This window comes from Rhinolophus ferrumequinum, chromosome 25, assembly GCF_004115265.2.
Source record: "Rhinolophus ferrumequinum isolate MPI-CBG mRhiFer1 chromosome 25, mRhiFer1_v1.p, whole genome shotgun sequence".
Lineage (NCBI taxonomy): Eukaryota > Metazoa > Chordata > Mammalia > Chiroptera > Rhinolophidae > Rhinolophus > Rhinolophus ferrumequinum.
Genome location: NC_046308.1, coordinates 8,104,940 through 8,129,411, shown reverse-complemented (window position 1 = coordinate 8,129,411; position 24,472 = coordinate 8,104,940). Strand labels below are relative to the sequence as shown.

Here is a 24,472-nt window from a genome sequence, read left to right as displayed (position 1 = left end):
TGTACCCAGTTCAGGAAAACCTGCTCAGAATAGGCCTGCTCCCAGCTTCCACTGTCCTGCTGGATTGGGCATGAAATCCCCCAGAGACAAGGCAGACAGACACCTCTGCACACGAGAGGAGGAGCCACAGGGCTGTGGGCTGGGGCCCCACCAGCTGGCCACACCCGTCCTTCAGGGATGGGCAGAAGCCACAGATGAGCCTGCAGCTGCCATTCTGAAGATGAGGATTGTGGGAAACTCCCAGAGCACAGGTGCCTTTCTGACGGCCTCTGCAAAGGTAGGTCCTACCTTTGCTGGGTCAGCTGAAGCCCCAGTGGGGGACTGTCTGCATGATCCCCCCATACTCCGTTCAGAATCACCCTGGCGACATAACTGTCCCCACCTCCCAGAAAGCAGAAGGCGCCAGAATCATTCTAAGGAATAGACTGAAGTTGCCCCTTCCTACAGAAGGCCCTGCCGGAGTTCCACCACTGCCCCGAGCCCTCCATCCTTGCTTTATTTCCTCCAGAGCATTTATCAACATCTTACACACCTATTTTATGTATGTTGTTGACTAGCTCCCCAATGTAAACTTCACAAGAGCGGACTTTTTTGTACCTTTTGGTATAAGGTATCCACAGGACTTTGTAACAATGTCTGATTGGAAAATGGATGAATGGATAGATGGAAGGATGGCTGATGGATGGGTGGATGGATGGGTGGCTGGGTTGGCAAATGGATCGATGGACAGACAGAAGGATGGACAGGAAGATGCAAGGGAGGATGGTGCAGATTCCAAACTTGAGACGAGGAAGGGTGTGGACCCAGCCTCCCCACTGTCCCAAAGAGCACAGCACAGGGGCCACGGCCTCCTCGTTTAATGGCGACACAGCCTGCGATTTGGTTCCCGCTGCAGGAGAGCTGTGGGCACTGCCCCGAGGCCAGGGGCAGGCCCAGGATGGGGGGCATGAGGCTGGAGCATGGGACCTCACACTCCTGCCTGTCCCTGCAGAGAGGACACTCAGGCCCCTTCAACCACAAGACCCCAGAAACTTTGGTTTTTGTTTGTTTTCACGTGTCTGTCCTTGAGGAAGCTGCCCAGAAGGGAAAATGGGGCTGCTTCCCAAGGGAGCAGAGAGGCTGGGGCTGGCGGCTAGGAGGAGCAATGCCAACTGCAGACGCCAACCGCACGTAACACCCAGGTCTCGGGGGCTGAAACCCCACAAGCTCCAGAGCCACGGGCAGGAATGACGCTGGGAGGTAGGGAGAGGGACAGGCCCCTCCTGTCCCACTGGAGGCCCCAGAATCTGATCCCTCAGGAGGGGCAGCATGAGGACGGGGCCCCAAGGTGGGCAAGAGAGAGAAGCAAGGAGAACAGAGAGAAGAGATTGAGACGCAGAGAGGCAGAGGGAGACGGGGATGGCACTCACCCACTTCGGGGAGAGAGAGTCAGTTCTGGGCCCCATTGGGTTCCGTGGCCCCACCAGGAGGAGCCGCCCAGATACGAGTGAACCTGGCAGACCCAGGTCCCAGCTTTGGGGACAGCAGGGGGCAAAGGCCACAGAGGGGGTGGGCAGGAGGTCATGGCGGCAGCTGGAGGATGGTCCTGCTGGGTCAGCAGGGGCAGAAGGCAGCAGGGCACAGGTGGCGTCTCAGTCCCACCAGACCTCGATGGGTGAGAACTTCCAGAGGTCAGGCTGGCCCATGTGCAGCAGGCTACTGAAGGGTGAGGTACTCCACTGGAAAGGGGGCAGCTGGTCCCACGTGGGGCCACTGGCTGCCACGAGGCGCAGAGCCTTGGCCAGCGCCATGCTAGTCACCTGGGGGCCGGGGCAGAGCAGACTGCTGAGTGCCAGCCCAGGCTGGGCTCCAAGCCGCCCCACCCAGCGCCCTGGCACCCACCCTAACTTGGACCCCAACCCAGCCCGATTCTGACCGTGACTGCTGCCCTGCCATCTGCGTTGAGCCCAGACTTCACCCGTATCCTCTCCCCAGTGGCGATGGTGACCAGGCCCGCCGGCCCACCCACCCGCCTGCAGCCCCAGGGCCCGGGCGGGGCGGCACCTTCACGTCGATGGCCCCGTGGGAGCGCTGGTGCAGGGCCTGGAAGGGGTAGGAGCCGTTGGCCGGGTTGAGGTCAGAGCGGGCCGAGATGGCGTTCTCTGCGTTGGGCTGGGGGTTGCAGGCTTTGCACAGTGACAGGGGGTCGTGCAGGAAGTCATTGTACCTGGATGTGGGAAGGGAGGGACCATGAGTCATGCTGGGAAGGGGAAGCCAAGGAGGGGACCCAACTCCTCCTGGCAGCTGCGCCCCAACACAGCCACCTGCTTCCTGTGCAAGACCTCCCACTGCTGGGGTCCCTCGCCCCCTGCACCCCGTTGTCCCATCCTCATCATTCAGACCTCCACTCAGGCATCCCTCCGTCCGAGGCTGATGGCTCCCGTCCCGTCAGGCTACAGACCCCATCTTGTCCCTTTATAGCATTTCTGGGGACTCACACAGTCCTAGGTACCCAGCCCCTTCAGTGTCAGTGTTTGATGGATTTCACGGAACAGAGCGCCCCCTGAGGACAGTGGGGGACAGGCTTCGTGCCTGCGTCTTGGGTACCAAACAGAGCCCCGTACAGAGTGGTCAGTCAGCGGCCGTTTGGCATCCCACCTGTAACATGAGTCCCACGTACCTCATGAGCTGGATCATGGAATCCATGCCGTGCACCAGCGACTGGTTCCGCCGGAAGATCTGGGCCCGAGGGTTCCCGTCGTAGGAGAACCAGTCCCCATACTGGGCCACCAGGTCCTGCAGCCCACTGGCATTGAACACAGTCTCAAAGGACCTGCCGGGACGAGGACTGTCACTCACGACCTCCAATGACCTCACCTGGCCGTGGGAGGTCATGCCAGAACATTAGCGCTAACAACCATCGCATCAGGATGGCAGTGATGTCTTTTGTTTGTGCTGGGGGGTGGTTTGGTGGGGTGGCCAAGCTTGGGCTCTGCGGGGGTCCAAGAGACATGGCTTCCAATGCTGGCTTCATCACTGACCAGCTATGGGGGAGTTAGGCCCTCTCTCAGGGCCTCAGTCTCATTGTCTGTGAAATGGGAACAGGAACTGTGGCTGGCGCGTGGGGTGACTATAAGGCTCAGATGAGATAACCCAGGTAAAGCACAGTCAACGTCAAGAGGTGATGGCAGAGCAGCTCCAGCTGGGGAGCCATGGCAGATGTCAGCACCAGAGACGGGCCACCCCCTGTCACCCTGATGTGGGTGCAGATTGGGAGGTCATTCAGATGCTGACCTAAGTCCCCACGACTGTACCCCACAACTGCCAAGGCTTTCCTGACCAGAGAAGCAGGTGGAATGGATTTCTTGGCTGTGGGTTTAAAGTCACCTGGGAAGCGCCCCTCGCCAGCATGGAGAGCTGGTACGGGGCGGGGTAGGGGGCGCAGGAGGAACACGTACGGTATGTTGTAGCTGGCCCAGTAGGTCTTCTGGTAGAGCTCCGAGGTCTTGTCTGCCACTACCACCATGCCCCTGGGGCAGAGAGAGATGGGGCAAGGGTGGTGAGAAAAGGGGCTCAGCCCTGCCCCAGGACCCCATGGCTCCCCACTGCCTGGAGGTAGATTACATCCTGAGTCTTTAGCTCCAGTCAGGGCTTCCGTCTCTTCCGATCCCGCCTTCCTTGGACTTTCCCTTTCCACGTGTTTTCAGCCTGCCGCCTTTCCCTAGGCAGTTCCCTCTGCCTGGAACACCTTGCCCTCTTTGCCAGGGTACTCACGGGATCTGCTCCAGGATGGTGAGCACCCTGCTCCCAGGGCTGGACCCACCGGGGACGAATGCCTTGTAGTTCACAATCATCCACTGGTTGTTGTACCTGCCGTGCCCAAGAAGAGAGGATTGAGCAGACCCTGGGACGACCGCCCCAGCCTCCCCCTGCCTCCACTGCTCCGCACAGCTAGGAATCACGGGGGAGGGGTGGCCGGGGGTGTCTGGCCATCTGACCGTCACGCTGCTACTGCAGCTTGGCCAGGTGTCCTCAAACGTCTCTCATCACACTGTTTGCCTGCTCCAGAGGACTTGATGGCTCCGCAGTGCTTACTGGAACAAAGGTCAGTTCTGCCCGACATCCTAACACCCTGCACTGCCCAGCTCCAGGGCCTCTGGTGCAGAGTGCCCTCATCCATCCATGCCCACCCCCTCGACGGCCTCCCCACTGTCCCCAGAACTCTCAAGTTCCAAATTCTCTCCCTGTCCTTCCTCTGGGGGGTTTCCCTGGGTTGAGGAGGCTGCAAGAGGGGCAAATGCTTTCCTTCCCTGAGCCTCAGTTTCCCCATGTATGAAACAAGGGAGGGGACCCTAGAGCTCCTTCCCACTCGAACAAGAATCCATGAAAGGGCTCTGCAGAGGGTGTGGGGTACGTGGCCTTCATGCGATGTGAGGTCCCCCAGGAGCCGAGTCCTTAATTAAGAGGGAGGTTGGTCCATTTCTTGGGCCCGGAGCCCACTCACGTGCCGCTGTTGAACCTTTTGAAGACATCTGCCCAGGAGGCCCCGTCCACAGCTAAGCGGTTGGCCACAATATTGCGTACCCACTCCATCACACAGCCCTTGGGCTGCACGTACTTCCACAGGGCTGGGTTCCTGTTGCCGATGGTGGTCTCCAGTGTCACCTGTGGAAGAGCCGAGGGGACGCTGCACTGAAGGGCCACCTGTCTTACAACCGGGGCCTGCTGCCACCAAGTGGCAGTGCTGCGTCAGCCATGGTTCAGACGTTGACTACTGAACAGTTTTAGACCCTCCTGTTCGGGCTCAGGTGCACGTTCGTCACTGCTTCCTTGGCTGAGCACTGAAGGACATTCATGATCACGCATCCAGCTCTGCCCTGGGGAAGAGCCCTGAAGAGGCCAGGGTGCCACTCTTACAGAGCCACGCCTTCCACCAACTCGGTCAACTCTCCCCAGAGAGACAGCAGCCCACTTCTCCCCCTGCCCTGCAGTTCACAGGGGAAGGTGGGTGGCCTGAGGCTCTTAGCCTGCAGACTGCCATAATCTCAACAAACGCCGGGGAAAAACCCAGCACGACTAGTAATGCCCCTTCTTACTAAAAGGTAAACTGAAGCCTGCAGAAGCTAAGAGACTTGCCAAAGGTCATGGTTGGGAAGTGGATTGGCCAAGATTCGTTCCCCAAACTCCCAGCTCTTACAACAGTGCTTGTTCCCCGACAGCTGGATATCAATCAGCATGCTTCTCCCTGTGTTACATGAAGCCGGGAACCAGCTTAAAGACAGCACCAGCCATAAAGGGGATGTTTAAAAGAGGAATCTGCAAAGCAAGCCTCTGAGTGGCAACGCCCAGGCAGGAAGAGGTTCTTCCTCTCCCTCCACCCTGTCCCTTCCTCGTGGCTCAACCAGCTGCTCTTAGCATCCAAAGCCACGGCCAGGATTCAGGCCACCTTGGCCTCCAGCGCCCCCAAGGGCCGTTTCCTCTGGCACGGCAGGGGAGATCCCAAGGAGCTGCCGTGATCAGGGAGTTTGCAGACATGGATGGGAAAAACATCCCATCTTTATGTCACGTTTGATGTTAGATGATACCTCTGCTAACGTCAAACTGAAAGGAGCATCTCCTCCCATTGTTAACACAGGTGGCACACCACACAGGTATCAGCGGTACCTGAGACTGTCACCAACAGAAATCACAGATGTTTTCCCACCAGGTGACAGGGTTGCACGCATCTCAAAACACCGTTTAGGTTCCTCTTTACTTCTAAATGATGGTAGGTCGCACACCTGCCACCCGATCTTGTCCCTTAATGTGCTGGTAAAAGCAGAACATGTATTTCAAGTGGACTTCTATCAAATTTTGATAAACGCATTTCAACAAAATTGGTTTCCTTTCTAAAAACATTATTCTGGGAAGGGGTTCACAGCTCCCCAGATGGCCAAAGAGATCCGTAAAACAACACCAGCTAAGGACTGGAAGGTAAATTTCCCCCTCGGACACTGCAGGTCCTTCCCCAGGCTCCACTCCCACTATCCCCCACCCCAGAGTGCAGCACGGGGGTCCCCTCACCCGCTGCCTGGCCCTCTCATGCCCCTTTCAACTTAAGGGGACTAAATCCCGCGCTCCCCTCCAAAACTAATAGAAAAGAGCCCTTTTCCCCTCCCCTCTTCTCCCCAGGGAATTAGTGGCTTCTGGCCGAGGTGGGGTTTTTTTTGCCATGTTTTTCTCTCCTCTACAGTGTTGCCCTGGCGATCGCAGGGCTGGTTGCCTCTGCAAGGGGTGCCAGGAACAGATTTCTAAATGAGTTTGGACGCCAGCCAGGAAAACCGATAAAAACAACCACATGGTAAACAACATTTATTCAGAAACCCTGGCCAGGTTAGAGGGGTTTTGTGGAAGGCGACAGAGAAGGCAGTATTTTAGAGCAAGGTCATGTGCAAGAGGGACAGCTTATCCCAAATACATAAGAACACAATGAGGTCACTGAGGTCATGGATAGTGCATGAGTGCATGAAGAAAAGCGATTTCTGTGGAGCTGTGCCACAAAGCAGAGTCCGAGGCCGGCTGCAGGTTTTGGAGGCCTGGATGGGGCACACTCCCACCCTGCCGGTGACCCACGTACCCAGCACCACAGGAGAATGGGCCTTGGCCCTGGTATGCTGGTGGGGCTGTGCCCACCTGCCCACCCAGAGCTGCTGGGGGAAAAGCAGCCTCGGGGCGAAAGAAGGGGAAAGAGAGGGAGACTCACCAGCCCACTGCCCAGGACGTAGAAGTCGTCACAGGAGAAGATGGTGCCGGGATAGGATGAGAAGACCAACTTGTTGCCGGAAGCCAGCGGCGAGTCCTCTGTGGGGGGAGAGTGTACCAGGGTAGGGGGAGTGCTAGTCAGACAGCCCCACTGGGGGAGGGGAGCCCACACCCTCACCCAACGAGACTTGGGAGACTCCAGCTGGGGGACAGCAGGTCTCAGAGGAAGCCCCAGGCGGCTGACGTGTGCGTGTGTGTGTGTGTGTGTGTGTGTGTGTGTGTGTGAAAGCTAGGAGCAAAATACATACATAGTTTTGTAGTGCCTTGGTTTGGTTTCCCCCCTTTTTTTTTTTTTAAATTACAAAGACCTATTGTAAAAATGATAACTCAGAGGGCAATACCCAGAAGTCTAAAGAGCACGGGCTTTATTTTGGGAGGGATTTCCCCCCAGCTTTACTGAGGTGTAACTGACAACTAAAAATTGCCTGTATTTAAGGTATGTGATGTGACGATTTGACATTTGTATACACTGTGAAATGCGTACCACAATCAAACTAATTAACATATCCATCACCTCACGTTCTATTCCACCTAATATCCTATTGTGCGTGTGTATAGATATTACTCCTATTTTCTTCACCCATTCACCCACTGACGGACACTTAGGCTGTTTCCATTATCTCCGCTATTGTGAATAATGCTGCAATGAATACGGGGGTGCAAATATCAACTCGAGATACTGATTTCATGTCTTTTGGACAAATACCCCGCAGTGGGATTGCGGGGTCATGTAAGAGCATGAGCTTCAAAAGGAGGCGACCGGGCTAGAATCCTGGCTCAACCCCTTATTTTTTGGCCTATCGCAAGTAACTTAGCCTGTCTGAGCCTCGGTTCACTTATCTACAAATGAGAATAAAAATCCCTCACCCCTACACAAGGCAGTTTTAAGGATTTAATTTACAAGCTTGCAGAGGTAAAGAGCTTCTAGCAAAACAGTAGGCACGCTGTAGGCCTACAATCAAGGGTACCATATAGCCAGACCAGCACTTGGCAGGTACAAGGGGTTCTGGGGTAGGGGTGAGGATCCCTGGAGCCTCACCCCGTTAGTTCTGTATAACTAACAAATAAGTAAAAACAAAAGGGCAAAGTCATAACTAAACAGCTGAAACTGAAAGGGAAAATAACATTAACGGTGGTTCTTTGGGGGCTCGGGCCAGAGTGGATTACAAGTGATTTTTATTCCTTCTTTGTGCTCTACTACATTTTCTAACGTTTTACAGTGAACACGTATTACTTAAACAATTTGTTTTAATTATTAAAAATTAGTGTGAAAGCCGAAAGGTGGAAACAACCCAAATATTCATCAATAGATGAATGGATAAACAAATTTTGTGGTCTCTCCATACAATGGAATATCATTCAGTCATAAAAAGGAATGAAGCACACACATGTGCTACAATGTGAAGAAGCCTTGAAAACATCATGCTGAGTGAAAGACGCCAGACACAACGAAACCACCATTATATGATTCCATTTATATGAAATGTCCAGAATAGATAAGTCCATAGAGACAGAAAGAAATTAGTGGTTGTCAGGGGCCGGCGTGCGGGTGGGGAGGCCATGGGAGTGACTGCTAAAGGGTACAGAGTTTCATTTGGGGGGGTGATGAAAATCTGTTGGGACTAGACAGGGGTGGTGGTTGCACAACATTATGAATGGACTAAATGTCACTTTAACACTTTAAAATCGTTCATTATATGTCACGTGAATTTCACCTCAATAAAGCAAATAAATAAAAATAAAACTACAGCCAGAAAATGTTTAAAACGAGTGCAGGTTTATAAGAAGTTCTAAAACAGGCAAAACTAACCTAATGGGAAAGAAATCAGAAGAGGGGTTGCCTGGGGAGGGAGGTGGAGACTAACTGCGGAGGGCAGAGGGAACTTTTTGGGGTGTTCTCTTTCTTTACTGAATGGTGGTTACATGATTGCATATGTTTGTCCAAACCCATCAAATTAGACACTCTAACGTGTGTATGTAAGCTATCCATTAATAAAGTTAATCTAAAAAAAAAAAAATGGTCTGGGATGTCATTTTATCAGCAGAATGGTTAAAATCGAAAGGAATCATAATACCCAGTGCTGGCAAGGTTGTGGGGAAAGCTGCCATCCTCACAGACAGACGGTGGAAGTGTTAACTGGAGGCATTTTGGCTGTATTTATCTAGAGACTAAAATTTTAATTATGCCTATCTTTTTTTTTTTTTTTAAACTTTTAAAATTTATTTAAGTGTGTTTTTCCAGGACCCATCAGCTCCAAGTCAAGTAGTTGTTTCAATCTAGTTGTGGAGGGCGCGGCTCACAGTGGCCCATGTGGGGATCGAACCAGCAACCTTGTTGTTAAGAGCCCCGCGCTCTAACCAACTGAGCCAACTGCCCCAATTATGCACATCTTTCAACCTAGCGTTTCTACTAGGTACCGTCTCTGGGGCCCTCTTGCTTGCTGCAGCGTTATCTGAAACAGAAAAGCCCGGAAATGGCCCAAATCCTCAACTGGGAACGAGCTCAATGAGCGAGAACTCTCCAAGGCTGGCTGTTGAGTAAAAAGTACAAGTTGCAAACAATCCATATGGTAGGATCTGATTTATGTTTTTTCAAAAACTCAGGAAGCAAACTTTTTAGGGCGGTGAAACTATTCTGTATAACACGGTAAAGGTGGATACGTCATTGTACGTTTGTCAAAATCCATAAAACTCTAACACACCAAGAGTGAACTCAAATGTAAACTGTGGACTTCCATCAATACGCCTCAACTAGTTGGTTCACTAATTGTAACAAATATATCACATTAATGCAAGATGTGAGTAATAGAGGAAAGTGAGGGGCCTATATGGGAACTCTGCTATTTACTTAATTCATCTGTAAACCTAACACTTTTCTAAAAGGTAAAGTCTGTTAATCAAAAAAAGGTCCATATACACATGTAAATGCATCCAAAAAATTCTAGACGGATCCAAATTAAAATGGCAACAGTGGTTTGCTCTGAGGAGGGGTCTGGAATTTAGGAGAAAGGTATGAAGGGAGATGTATTTCTTCACCTGTATTGGTAGAATTTGTTGGCAGCGAGTATGTACTCATGTATTACTAGTGTAATAAAAATAAATTAAAACAAATAGAAAACCGAGGTACAGTTTTTTTTAAAAGTCTAGGAGAAAAACATAACCAAATGTTCAGAGAAATGATCTCTTGCGGGTTGTAGGGTGTTCGGGTCACTTTCGTTGCATTACACGTTTTGCCGTATTTTCCCATTTTCTATAACATACGGATATGACTATGTATGTTCTCTAAAAGAGACCGAAATGTTCATGGATGTATAGGAAAGAGAATGATAAATCTATAGTACAGTGTGGATGACTCTCACAGAAGATGCAAACGAGCACATTCTGCATGTTTCCATTTATATAACATTCAAAATCAGGCAAACCTAATCTCTGCTGTAAGAAATCAGGACAGAGATTATGCTGGTCTGGGAACAGTGCCTGGAAAGGAACAGGAGAGAAGCTTCTGGAGGCTGGGAATATTCTGTTTCTCCATCTGGGGGCCACACGTGGGTGTGTTCACTGTGCACAAAGTCCAGCCACACGCTTGTGATATGCACACTTTCTACATAAATGTCAATTTAGAAGTTTACTTAGATTTAAATGAATGGGTATTAGGTTGTCTCCAAACCACCCCCGCAGGTGACATCCTTGCACACACTCCCTGTGCAGAAATGGAAACGTTTCTATAGAGACTGATCTGAGCCAGAGAATTGCTGGGTCACGGGAGTGAGATTTCGAAGTTTATTAGATGCCGGCTGGGTCCCTTTTCTAAGCGGCCATGCCAACTCCTACTCCGTTAGCACTGAGTGAGGGCATACACGTCCCCACCCCCTCACCACCTCCGGCAGCATGAAGTTTTTCAGTTTGGCCAAAAAGGAGGTACTGCAAACATTTGGCAATGGCTCCCTCTGGGGTTGACACTGGGGTTAGGGGTGGGGAGAGACACGATGGGGAACCTGGGCCTGAGCTGCAAAGCTGTCACATTTGACAGGAAGAGTGCATGCGTGCATTCCTGGTACAGTTGACTGTTTGCAAAAACGGCTGTAATTCTTCCCATGCTTGCATTCACACCATTGCAATGTGACTCTGCACTTCCTTACATTAAATACTGGAGTCTATTTCCCCACCTCTCCAATCTGAGCTGGTGACCTGACTTACTCTGAGCATCGAATGCTGTGCCATTTTCAACCAGCCCTCAGGAGGCCTTCCATACTTCCCCGCCCAGATGCCACATGAACAAGCCTGCGCTAACCTGCTGGAGGATGAAAGACCACGAAGACCAGCTGCCCATCACCCCAGCAGACAGCCAGCTCCCAGGCATGGGAATGAGGACATACTAAGTCAGCCAACTCACCACAGCTGACCGCAGAAGCTTCAGTGATCCAGCCAAAATCAGCCAGGCCTGGCCCAGGACAACAAAACTGCCCAACTGACCCACAGACGTGTGAGCAAAAACAAATGGTTGTGTTTTAAGCTTTTGTTGTTTTAAATGTGGGGGTGATTTGTTATGCAGCACTCACTAACTAATACACCTTGGGAGATAAAACTAACATGTTAAAAATAAGATGAGGTCTTAGAATGACCCTACAGTGACCGAGGCGTGTCTCAGGCCAAGGCCCACATATCCTAGCACGCGCCCCTCCCGTGTGCCGACATCCACGCTCACATACAGATACCCCCCATTTACCCACCTTGAGGGCCTTCCCGGAACTGGAACCAGTACTTCTTGATGACACGCAGCATGTTCTGGTATGAGTTCCAGGTGTTGTGAGCGACCAGGAGATCACTTCGGCCGGGCAGCAGTTTGATGAGGGCAGAGCAGGAGCCAGAGCCCACAGTGTGCTTGGTCTTGGTCTTATTCAGGGCTAGCTCTAAGTCTTCCAGGTCCCCAGAGATCTGCAACAGGCTAAGGAGGACCAAGGCACCGGAGGGTTACCATGCCTGCTCTGAGTGCTATTATAGACCCATTTCACAGAGTTGGAAGCTGAGGCTCGGGGTGGTGAGGTGACTGGTCCAAGACCATGTAGCCAGGAAGTGGCAGAGCCAGTACTGGAACCCAAGTCTGTCTGACTATGAGGTGTGTGGCCCTTTCCCCTACCCTGTCCACTCTGGGGGTGCACTTACAGGAACCCCAAGGGTTTGATGGTGAACTTCCCAGTTGGAAAGGTCACACTGCCTTCATAGCTGTCCTCTAGGCCTTTCAGCTGCAGGAGGGTCAGCCGCACCTGGGGAGGGGGCAAAGGGCAGGGGGCAGAGGGAGGGTGAGGCCTCTCCCTCTGGCTCACACCTTCTCCTGCAGTGGGAAGGGCTATGGCCTGGGGACCCAGACAGAGCGGGAGAGGCCCAGGTACACCCTCCAGGTTCCAGCCAGCCCTGACTCCCTTTTAACCATCACCCACCCCTCCATGCCAAGCACCCTCCTGCTTTCAATTAATTAACTGTGTTCTGGTCCTGTGCCAACCCCAAATCAACCCAATTTAAGAGCCCAACTCAAAGCCACCTCCTCCAGGAAGCCTCCCAGTGTGCCCTGGCCCACTGTTGACAGCTGTCCATTGTGAGGTTAGCTACTGGCTATGCTGCTCCCTTAGAGCACCTGTCTCATGCTGCTGACTTCTCCCCATTGTCATTGTTCTATAGCCACTGAGTACCATCGTGTCCCTACAGGGCCTTGGCCTGTGCTGGGCATACACCAGGCACTTAATAAGCATCTGCAAGATGAATGATGGATGGGCGGATGGATGAATGGATGGAGAGGCAGGATTGATAAATGGATGGTATGTGGATGTGTGGGTGGGAGGGTGGGTGGATGGATGGATGGATGGATGGATGGATGGATGGATGGATGCGTGAATGGATGAGTAGATAAGTGGTAGGTGGATAGACAGGGAGATGGGTGTGTGGGTGAATGGGAGGAAGAGCCTCTTCTAGTAAAGGTATGAGTAGGTGGGTGGGTGGGCAATGAGGGAAAGGTGCACACCTGGCTTGGGCAAGCTGGAGGTGCTAACTGACACTGACAGCCATTTTCCAGAGACTGCCTGTGGCGTGTACTCCACAGTTAAACTCTTGAGGAGTTGCAGGGAATCCATAAAGAACTGACTTCAGGGATGAGCTGGCCAGCGGCCCACAGGCAGAGCACCCTGCCTGGGCCTCTCTGTTAGCAGCTGGCTAATCGGCAGCTCGCCCGAGCAAGGGAAAACAAAACTTTCCCTTGTGCCCCAACTTTCCGGGCTTTCTAGCTCCCTACTTTCCTTCTTTCTCTTTTATAAAGGCTGTTTTCACCTGCATCGGATGTAATCAATCCATCACGCCATCTCCCTTGTATGCAAGTAAAACAGCGTACTAACAATGAATGCCATGTCTTCGTGGATTCTTTCACAGAGGCGGGCAGAACAGGTTGGAGAGGTCGGTGGGCTAGGAGGGACGGCTGGAGGGCCATCGAGTGGATGCATGGAAGTAAAGACGGGTGGAGAGTCGACAGATGGATGAACGGCAGGTCGGCTAGGAGGGATGGGAGATCAGGGACACACCACAGGGCTGGCCCAGAGGGGCAGAGGACGGGCAAGTGGCCAGGTGGAAGGGCAGCAGCTACAGCAGTGGCAGGTCCCCGAAGCCCACACAGCCCACCGCCCGATCCCACTGAGCACAGCGGCTGCGCCCACCTGGTGCCAGTAAGCAGAGTCCCTGTTCAAGTCCATCTCCTCCTGCATCCACTCCAGGTTGGCCTCCAGGAAGCTCTTGAGCTTCTCGCAGTAACCGACTTCATACTCGAAGGGGCCGCAGTAATTCACCACGGTGTTCATCCAGTGCATGTAGATGAGCTGTGGGGGGGGGCAAGGTGGGCGAGGGCAGGGCCAGGCGGCCAGGCCGCTCTCTGCCTGGAGGACCCCGTGGGCTCCCCACTCGGGCTGAGTCCTCACCCCCATCCATGTCTCCAAAGGGCATTGGCGAGGCCCCTCTGCGCCTTTGCTCACCCTGGTTTCTCTCCCTCAAGGGCCTTCTCACCCGTCCAGCCCTCAGCCCCCAACAGGGCCTGACGCTTCTGGACATCTTCCTCTGAAAGCCTTCAGCATTCAAAATCTGCCCTAGAGCACACCCCCTCTGTTACTGGGGACCCCCAATCTATATATGTGTTCAGTCAGTCCATCAACACGGATAGGCCCAGCCCAGCGTCTGACAACATCCCCAGACATCAAGGTCCAAGAGGGCGTCCAAAACTGCAACCAGGTGTCAGCATGACGACTGTGGCTTTTACAAAAGACTGTCACACTGTACGCTGTCCTCTATGACATGCTCTTTCCCTGTAGCCATCACGCAACTCGGATTCACCTGTGTCCCTCATTCATTTCCACTCTTATGCTGCACTGTGTGACTACTGCATCTGGGTACCCACTCACCCACTGGTGGCATTTGGGTGTTCACGCCTTGGGGCTGCTTTGAACACCTCACACTCGTCCTCAGGTCACCACTAGGGTACACATCTAAGGAGTGGGACCTCGGGGTCCTAGGGCGCGTACGCATTCCACTCTACAACCTGATGCCAAATTATTTTCTAAAGTGGGTGTCACACCTCCACCGAGGGTGTGGGAGCACGGCCGTCACACCACTTCTGAAAATTATGATTGGCACTTTTATAAAGCCCCAAATCAAGTAAAGCAAAATAATATGTTGTTTAAGGAGTCATCACATGGAGTACAACTAGTTTTAACAAAAGCAAGGGAGTGCAAGTAACTCCAATGCCCATCCACTGGTGAAAGGATAAATAAAACAGCATATCCAGACAATGGAATATTATTTGGCCGTAAAAAGGAATGAAGTACTGACACAGGCCACATGGATGAACCTTGAAAACGTGATGCTAAAGGAAAGAAGCCAGACACAAAGACCAGATATTGGAGGATTCCACTTATATAAAATATCAAGAATAACCAAATCTGTAGTGACAGAAAGCAGATTCATGGTTGCCAGGGGCTGGAGTAAAGGGGAAAAGGGACGTGTGCTAATTGGGCATGGCGTTTCTGGGGTGAGAGAACATTTTGTAATTAGACAGTGGTGATGGCTGTACAACCTTATGAAGATACTAAAAATCCACTGAATTGTACATTTTACAATGGTGAGTTTTATGGCATATGAACTATTCCTCAATATAAATGACTGAATGAATGAAAGTAAGGGAAGGACACCACCAATTTAGAGGTGGGTACCTCTGGGGGTACGGGAAACTGAGGGATTGGCTTGGGAGGGGGGCTTCCTGGTATTAATAACGTGCTGGGTTTTAGTTTGGGTGTTCATATTATTATTATGCTTCGTAACTTGGAATATGTTGCGTATTTTTGTATACGCATCAAAAAGTACCTGCTGTAAATTTTTAACGCATGCACGTGAGCCTTTTCTCCCCAGCTAGATAGAGAGCTGGGGGCAGGGGCAGGGCCCACTCTGCCCATATCTCAGAACCCTCCAAAGCTCCCCGGGGAACACATTTGGTGGGGTAGGGGAGGCGGGAGCCCCAGGTTCCCCCATCTGGCACTTACCCCCTCAGACACGGCGGCCTCCACCACGCCTGCTGCGTAGGCCTGCAGGCTGTCATTGTAGTGGCCATTCGTGTGCAGCTCCAGAAAGGCCCACCTGGAGAGAGAGAAGAGGGGACACTCCACCAGTGCAGGGACAGGCGCCAAGCCAGTCCACCGCTTAGCACACGGCTGTTTCCAGTGTTACACCACACAAAAAAAAGTGATGACCTGCCTTTCACATGATTCTCTGTCTGTCTGTCTGTTTCTGTGCACATGTCAGGCTGAATCCCTAAAAGAGGAAATGCTGGGTCAAAGGGAACATGTCCTTTTAATTTTAATAGATATTGACAAACAGCTTCCCTCAAAAGCTGCACTAACCTTCATTCCCACCCCCCACAATAATACCAGCTGATACCTACTGAGCTCTTCCTGGGAGCCAGGCACTGCGCTAGTCACTTGCCTGTCTGTTAACTCTTTCATCCGCAAGACAATGCCACCATCCTACCAAGCGGGCACTGTTACTGTCTCCGTCACATAGGAGGAACGTAAGCACACGGTTACGTAACTGCAGCGGCAGATGGCCCTGCTGTCCCCTCCCTAGCCATGCCCTGTGCTGTGTCACTTTGCAGTCCCTCCCACTAACGGCCTAGTGGCCTGCCCCCTCTGATTTGGGCTCAGTCATGTCATTCGACTTACTTTGGCCATTTGGAGGGACGTGGGTGGACGTGACTGTGTGCCAGTTACAACATGAGCCTTCGGGAGGCCACCCTGTGTTTCCCCTTGCCTTCTTGTGCCTCTGCTATTGCCATGAGAAGATGCCCTGGCCAGGCCACTGGTCCCAGAAATACAGAGGGTGCCAAAAAGATGTATACACGTTTTAAGAAAGGCAAACTGTATTCAAATTGTAATACTCAATCTACACTGAAAACAAAAGATGAATACAAGTCACGTTTGACTTCTGCAATGACAAGAGGTGCTCAAAGTGGTTCCCATCAGCGTCCAGACACTTCTGATGACGGCGAACTACTGCTTGAGCAACGCTGGCCCAAGTGTCCACTTGTCTACATTTTTTTGGCGCCCCCGGTATGACAGACACATGGAGCTGAGCAGGTCTGCATAAAGCAGAGCTGCTCCAGCGCCCCATGGACCCAAGAGGTTAAACGGTTGTCTTAAGTCACCGGCTTTGCCAGGGGGTCTGTTACACAGCACTGTAGCCCACTACGAGGTGACACACTTGCCAAAGCTCACAGAGCTGGCAGAGGGCAGAGCCTGGGTTCAGTTCCAGGCAGCCTGGCCCTCACTCCTCCTGTGAAGCAGCACGTCTCAAACTCTGATGTACATCTGGGTCACGTGAAGACCTCGTGAGGAAGCAGATTCTGACCAGGACACCTAGGGTAGGGCCCAAGACTCTGGGTTTCTACCTGCCAGTCCTGGAACCCACAAGGGTACATACTGCCTTTCTACAGTGTCCAGACCCCTGTCTGCCCACACCCTTGCTTAAAATGATGCTCGCAATCTTTTTCATCCTTGCTAAGGTGGGAGTTGAAAATTCAATTGTGTTGTTTTAACTATAGTCCTTTAATAAGTTAAGCTACATATACTTTCTTATTTTTATTGGTCACTTATAGTTCTTTGTGTCCTTTATTTATTTTTCTCTACTGTGTTTTTTGAAAACCTTCTCTAATTGATTGGTGAAATCCTCTACATATATTAGCCCTTGGCTGGTGACTAGTATTGAAAATACGTTTGTATTTTAATTGATTTTTGCTTTTGTTTTTGCCAAATAGAGGTTTTCGGTTTTGTGCAGCCAAATCTGTTGATCTCTTTTCCTTTATGGGTCTGGATTTCATCCTTGCTCCAAGGACACAAAACTACCCAGGTGACTTCTATAACGAGGAGGAAAACACTCGTTAAGGCAATTTCTGTTAAGAAAATGAACGCAACAGGAAGACACTAATGTGACCTTAAAGACGCCACAGGACAAGGCCCAGCCAGGCCCAGCCAGGACTGTCTCATAGAAAGTTGGCTAAAATGCCACCCAAGAGCTCCAGGATAGAAATAGCTCTGCCCTAGAGGAGACTCCAGAGGGAAAGACTATCAAAATACCCACACCCGATACTTTCGGCAAGCAAGCCTCTTGGGCACTTACTGGGTGCCAGATCCTGAGAGTATACAAGGATGCATGGCATCTAGTCCTACCTTCAAAAAGCTAATGGGGGTGGAGTGGGGTGGGTGACTGACACATAAACAGATAATGACGTAACAGGGTAACTGCTGTGATAAAAAAAGGAACAAAATGCCAAGGGGGTGCCCTGAGGAGGTATGCTCCTGCTGCAGAGTAAAACCTAGGAAGGCTTCACCGAAGAGGTTACAGTTACGGCTGGTTTGGGTTTTGAAGTTTAAGTAGGAGCTTTCTGGGGAAGGGGGAGAGAAAAGGGAAAGTAAAAGAAGAAAGCCTGAACTCTGAACGTTCCAAGGCAAAGAACGCTGAGGCCAAAAAGATGTGGGGATTGGTAATTCACGTTACTATGGTGAATAACAACAGGCCCCAGGCACGTGCTAAGCACATGACAAGTTTACTTATCTCTCTAAATTCTCCAAAGACGCCCTAAGAAATGAGTTTTATTCTCCTGACCTTACAGATGTGGGAACCAAGTGAGGCTCAGATAGGTGAAGTCACTTGCCCAAGGTTACACAGCAAGTAAGGGTAGAGCTGAGACTAAAATTCCAGAGCACGTGCTCTGAGCCTCTAACTCTGAGTTTTGTGGAATTGTTTTTTGGGGGGAGAGGTAGAGGATTAGTATTTTTCAAAGGAAGATGAGAGCCATGAACTTCAGGCTAAAGACTCACATATCATCACAGATAAGGACAGAGAAGCACAAGAGACTGGAATGAAGATATTTACATTTCAAGGAGAGTGAAGGACAAACAGTCTAGGTTTGTGGGTCCCTCAGACTTTGTTTGAATCCCCAGGGCTCTCTCTCATGAGCTGTGTACCTCTGGGAAAATGACTTTACCTCTCTGGGCCTCAGTGTCCTCATCTGTAACTCCCACACTTCAGAGGGTTACCACGGCGTGTCCCAGGAGATAACACACGCTCTGTGCTCAGTAAACATCTGTTTCACTGAGAATCTAAGAGGGGTGTTTGGGAAGACCCGGTAGGTTTGGTGACGGGAGGTAGATTTTAACAGGGCCCCGTATGCAGACCCTCCCTCACGAGAAAAAATAGCAGGGGATAGGGTGGCCGGTTAGCTCGGTTGGTTAGAGCGTGGTGCTAATAACACCAAAGTTGCCGGTTCGATCCCCGCATGGGCCACGGAGCTGCGCCCTCCTTAAAAAAGATAAATAAATAATAAATAAATAACAGGGGATCAAAGGAGACCCAACAGAAACTACATGAAACCAAAAAAGCTGACCAGGCGCAAGCCCCATTACAACCGAGAGGCCAGTGGCTTTCCTCCAGACCGCGCCTGGTAAACAGCTGCTCCTTCTACGGTGCCTGGGCTCAGTCAAGCCACGGTGCTGAGACCCTGGAGATAGGCCGTGGTTAGGAACGCACCTGTGACCAGGTGCTCACAGAGCCCTCAGAGATGGGAGGGAGGGTCCTCTTCCCTCCCCAGCAGCATCTTCCACCAGAGCCCACGAGCCTCCTGAAATGCCCACCATAAGGGGCCTGACACAATAATCTAGCCATACATTCATTCACTGGGTTTCTAGAACCATGTGGTGGAATGCCACGTGCTGACAAGCTGTCAGAGACAAACTTGAAAAAAAGAAAAAAGATCAGGGACAAGTGGTAGTGCGGACGAAGGAAAAACGGGGTTCCATGGAGAACAACCTCAGAAGGGGATCTGATCATAAATTCCTAACAGGACAGGGCACGGTGGGTAGTCACGCTCTAGACATAGAGCTTTCTTAGCAAAAGGTTTATCTTTGCTCTCTGTCCATTGTTTCTGTGCATCTAGGTTAACACACCTTTGAAATAAAGCCCTCAAGGGAGCACATAATCCTGTAATCCAATCCTCGACTGGCTTTCTCCCACCTCCATGTAATCAAATGCATGAAAGAAAACTGCAAAACTGTTATTCTCAGGAGATCTGATATCTTGCTCCCTGGAACATGTCTGGGTCACAAAAACTCTTACAAAAATTCTGTACACATTTGGGCGTTTCTTATGTCGACAGTAGACACAGATAAACCCATGTATAAAAGCATCACACACGTGCACACACACGCACACCTCTACATATACATATGTATGCACGTTTAGGTCTGTTTATGCACAGAACATTCTGGAAGAAAGAGCTAACAGTGGTTATATATGGAAAGAAAAAAATGGGGGTGGCGGAGAGGTTTACCTCCTACATCCTATCCCACCTTTCTAAACTGCTAGAATTTTTACCATGAAAAGCCAATTACTTTTCTAACAATTACAAAAATGTAAAGAAGGGCAGCTTGGTGTCTTTCAAGCTGGGCAGAAAGGAGGAGGAGCAGAAAGTGATAATTTCCCGACCTCCTGCCAGGCCTCAGTACCAGAAATATGGCATTAGTCACAGCCCTTGTTCAAGAGACTGTCACCTTATATCAAAGGGACACTGGGATGATTGGGTTTAGATGACCCTGATTCATTTTGCCTGGGTCCTCAGAAAACCCAGGTGGGTGGGTTTCCGCCGCTGCTTCCAGAATGCCTTGAGTGAGGGGAGGCTTCAGGTTTGGTTCCCGGCTACCTGATTCAGTGCTGGAGCGCCTGAGGCTGATCTCGGAGGCTTCTCATGTTGCCTCGGGCAGTAAGCTCTCATCAGAGGATTTCTCCTGACCCTGCAAGGCTGTCACCAGCCTCCGCCACCTGAAGTGAGTGCCCCAGATCGCTCTGAGAGTAAACCTGAAACTCTGCCTCATACCCCTCTCCCCTGCCCTTCCAGCCTCAGCTCCCTATCTGGAAAATGGGAAGGCTGGACGTCAGCAGCTGTGCTGGAGACGAACTTTGAGAAACTGTACCCTGGGCAAAAGGAAAACACTGGCAAGAGGGTGTTTCTAAAGCTAAATGTGCCCATTCAAGACGGCTCTTTACCCAGAGATTGTGTCCTTTCTGCTTGTTTGGTTCTAAAATAGCTGATCTCCTATGAGATGAAACTGACAGAGGTTGATAAATATGGTTCTGTTTTGTTTTTAATGCGCTTGCTTGATAAAAATAAAAAGTTGGCAGCACTGGATGTGTTCATCTTTTTTCACATGATATTATGTCGAGGTGGCTAACACCTCTGAGCCTACTCCAGGGTCTAATCAAGAAGCCACTTTTGGGAAAAGCCAGACAGTTCATGTGAGATGGGCAGGGGGTCACACCCTGCTTTGGCGTACAGCATTCCCTGGGCGCCCTCACGAGGTGAGATGCCCACCTTATCTGTGGCTATCCCTCCTTTCTTATTCTTGATGGCAAGTTTATCTTTTGTGACTTTTCAGAGAAATAGCTGGGTGATATTTATCCATTTTACTGGGTTGGGTTGCTTTCTGGCTTCCCCATAGGTTAATTCTCTCTTACTGATCTTTACTTCCTTTCCCTACTCCAAGGTGATTTACATCAAACAGCTGGTTGTTGGATCAGGTCAGGGAGGGAGGAAGAGGTGAGACTGGAGGGTGCGGCCTCCCCAGGACCAAGGCCAGAGCCCTGGGCTGGCACAGGCTCCACCTCTGGGGACATCTTTGATCCCCAAGCATCAAATCCTAAATGTTTCCAGGCTACGTGGGGAGTGTCTGTCCAAAGCCAGATAAAGCACAATTAAAAGAGGAGAGGTTATGGGGGAAGAGGACGTGGAATTTATCCCAGGACACACTGTAGTGAAATCTGGGGGTCAGAAAAAAGGAGGGATCTCTATTCTAGGTGGAGTCAAATATCTGGTCTCCACTCTTCAAACACTGAGACCGTCACCCACAGATCAGAGGTTCTGCTGACCAGGGCTAGCACACCCACATGTCTTTCTTTCCTCTTACCCCTGAGTTCTCAAGAGGGTGTCTTCGAGGGCCTCAGTTTCCCTGCTCATAAAATGGGGACTTCTAATATGGTTTTCCCTACATCATAACCCCCAAGTGCTGTCAGACTCAGAGGGTTAAGGAGCATGTGAGTCTAAGAGGAGGAAATAAGAGACCAGACAAAAAAGATGCTGGAATGGTGAAGTGAAAGCAAGAAGGGGGAAACAGACCTGGGCTCACTTTTCAGGCCTCAGTTTCCCCAACTGTAAAATGAGGGCAGAGGACACCTGCTCCTGCTCCTTTCTCTTTCACTCATTCCTTCCTTCAGTAAATAAACAGTGGTGCTGTCTATGATCCCACTGAATTTCCCTTAGAGCCCCATGTTCAGGTGAGGAAACAGGCTCAGAGAGGTGAAGTGATTTGCCCAAGGCCACAGAGCAGTGCAGTTGGGCCTGGAAGAGCTTTCCATCCAGCACAATCAAGGAAGTCCTCTCTCTCCACTTGTTTCCCATAATTGAAAGCAATGCAGCCCAGTGGGGGCCTCCTGGGGCCAAAGCCCCCTCCCCATGCATGGCTTCATCTCTGTGCCTCCTCCTCTAGCTGGCATCCTGGCAGAGATTTGTCATGCCCTCTTGGTTCTGCTAAGCATATGTGAGTCAGCAGAGAACGGGTCAGCAGATTCCAGAGTCACGGAGCCACAGAGTTCTGGTTGCCTGCACTGATGCCAGCCAACCCTATGGCCTCCTCTGCCTGGGAGCCTTCCCAGATTAGCTCCACCCAGCTCCTGTGTCTACAGCAAACTCCCTCCCCCAAGTCCCCCTTTTATCTGCCTATTTTATATCCTCCCAAGTGCCACAAAGTGCCAGCATGAGGATGTTTCCCCAACACCTTCAAGAATCAATGGATGCCAGCCAAATGGATGTGGGTAGCAGTGGGAGGACGCCAAGCCTGCTGGAGGGGGCAATGAAGTCTAACCACTGGGATGAGCCCAGGATTGGATGGGGAGCAGAGGAATCAGGGTTCCCTAAGATCCCCAGCAAAGCCTGGATCCAGGACCTGGGCGCTGCTGACAAGGCTTTGAGGCAGAGTTTCCCCACTCCCACTGACCCGGGTTTCCCTTCTGGCACCGTCTCCCCCACTGAATGGGGATCCTCCCACCTGCTCACCTCTGTGTCCCCAAGGCCAAGTGCACTAGGTGAGTGAATGCAGGAAGGAATAGGCCCAAGCTCTGGTACAAGGCCTGAGAGGGAATTACTCAACCTCAGCCAGAGCACATCCTGAAAATCTGGGCCACAGATTTGGAAATAAGAGCCCAGAGATAGGCAGAGGAGTTAGGTGAGAGTCACACATCAGAATGACAGTCGCAGTGATAAGGCTAGTGATCATGGCTGCCAAAGACACAGCACTTGGCTCCATACTAAGTATCTGGCCAAGCGACTTGCCCCTGGACCAGGAGAGAAGAAGGAAAGGAGGAGCAGAGCCCAGGCATGATACTCTCTGGGTCTGTGTGAATTTAGGGACCCTCTGTTTTCCAACTGGCCTGGAACCCAGGCTCCGTCCTGCTGCCCTGGCTCTGACATGGAGGCAAGGGGCTGGCTCTTATGGGGTAAGTAAGGTACAATCAAGGAAGTGAAAATTAGTCTCCTGGAGAGCTCACCACCCCACCGGCCCAGGTATGGGGAAGTATGGGGAAGGCGAGCGGGAATAGGAGTTATTATTTAATTTCTCACCAACCATGGACCTGATCCAGACGGAGGCACTTGAGGCCCTAATGATCAGGAACTGGTCTCTAAGGGGACAGAGATAGTGTCACCCCAGGCTGAAGGCAAGGGACTGGTTCCCAGGAGTTGAGGGATGCTGCATTATCTTTCACCCAACCAGGGACCTGGTCCAGATGGTGGTGTTGCATCCTCAGAAGCGGGAAACTGACCCCCAGGGAGATAGGGGCACTGTCACCAGCAAAAGGCTGATCCTAGGGGCAGGGGAGGCACGGGGCCCACGCAACACCCTCCCAGCTGGTTCCGCGCGGGGTCGGGCCAACCCTTACCCGGTCTCGTGAATGGCGTTGGTGAGATTGGCCCAGGCCACAGCGTCAGGGTGGCGGCCATCTACCAAACGCAGCTGGCCCGTCTCGGCGTCCAGTAGCACCGAGCGGCTGCGGGAGGCGGGTGGGACTGGCCCGTCTGGTCCCTGGGGGCCCCCCGGGGTCGGACTTGCGCCGGTCAGGGGGCTCAGGAACAGCCCGACCAGCGGGGCCAGCACCAGGGCCAGCGCCAGCGCTCGCGTGAGCGCCCGGGCCAGGCGGCCACCGGGGGAGCGGCACACCGGGGCCACCATCACAGCACGGAGCCGGACGCCGCAGCGAGGCTCACGTGACTGCACTCCCCGGTGGAGGGCGGGGAGCACCAGGCCGCGGCGGAGGGGGCGGGACTTGGGCCGAGTTCTTCCGGGGTGGGCGTGGCCCGGGGCGGGACGTTCGGAGCGGCGCCCATTTAAAGAGCCCCAGCATCCCTGTCCCCCTAGGGAAACCCTGCGCAGCACACTTCCCCCCAACTTTTTATTTTTCAAAATGTCAAACCTAGAGAAAAGTTGCAAGGAGTAAATACCCAATATGCCTGCCATCAATTGCTAATATTTGGTCACGTTTAATTAATCTCTCTTTATATATGTATATATAATGTTGTATATGTATATATAATGTTGCTCAACCATTTGAGACTTGATTGAAGACATCGTGACGTGTCAACCCTAAATACAGCATAAGAGAAAATATCTCATAAGAGGAAAGACATTCCCACATAACCACAATATACCATTGTAACAGGAAATTTTTCATTCATTTAATACTATTATCTAATACAGGGTTTTATTCAAATTTTTCCAATACTCCCAAAAATACTCTCTCCTTTTTTTCTTTTTCTTTTGATGCAGGATCTACTCCTCACACCATACACAAGAAAAACTCTTAAATGACAAGAATCTAAATGTAAAAAGTGAAACTGCAAGTACTAGAAGAAAATAATGGGTGAATTCCTCCATAACTTGTGTGTGGGAAAAGGCTTTCTAACTATGGACTCAAAATGCAATAAAATCACAGATGTAATTAAAAACTGAATACATTTGACTACATAAAATTTTCTTTAACTTTTCCATGTCCAAAGCACCATAAGCAAAGTCAA

The 24,472-nt window shown here is 51.3% G+C and overlaps 1 protein-coding gene across 1 annotated transcript; it reads right to left on the bottom strand.

The window, feature by feature from the left end:
• Positions 1–842: 842 nt before the first annotated feature.
• On the bottom strand, positions 843–23,695 carry PLBD2 (phospholipase B domain containing 2). The gene is made up of 12 exons (XM_033097525.1): positions 23,341–23,695; positions 15,348–15,441; positions 13,479–13,637; positions 11,944–12,044; positions 11,511–11,725; positions 6,722–6,819; positions 4,484–4,644; positions 3,754–3,849; positions 3,438–3,509; positions 2,660–2,812; positions 2,044–2,206; positions 843–1,799 (listed from the first exon to the last, which is right to left on the bottom strand). Exons 1-12 carry the CDS (start codon positions 23,628–23,630, stop codon positions 1,632–1,634), a joined length of 1,770 nt encoding a protein of 589 aa, XP_032953416.1. The 5' UTR covers positions 23,631–23,695; the 3' UTR covers positions 843–1,631.
• Positions 23,696–24,472: the final 777 nt, after the last annotated feature.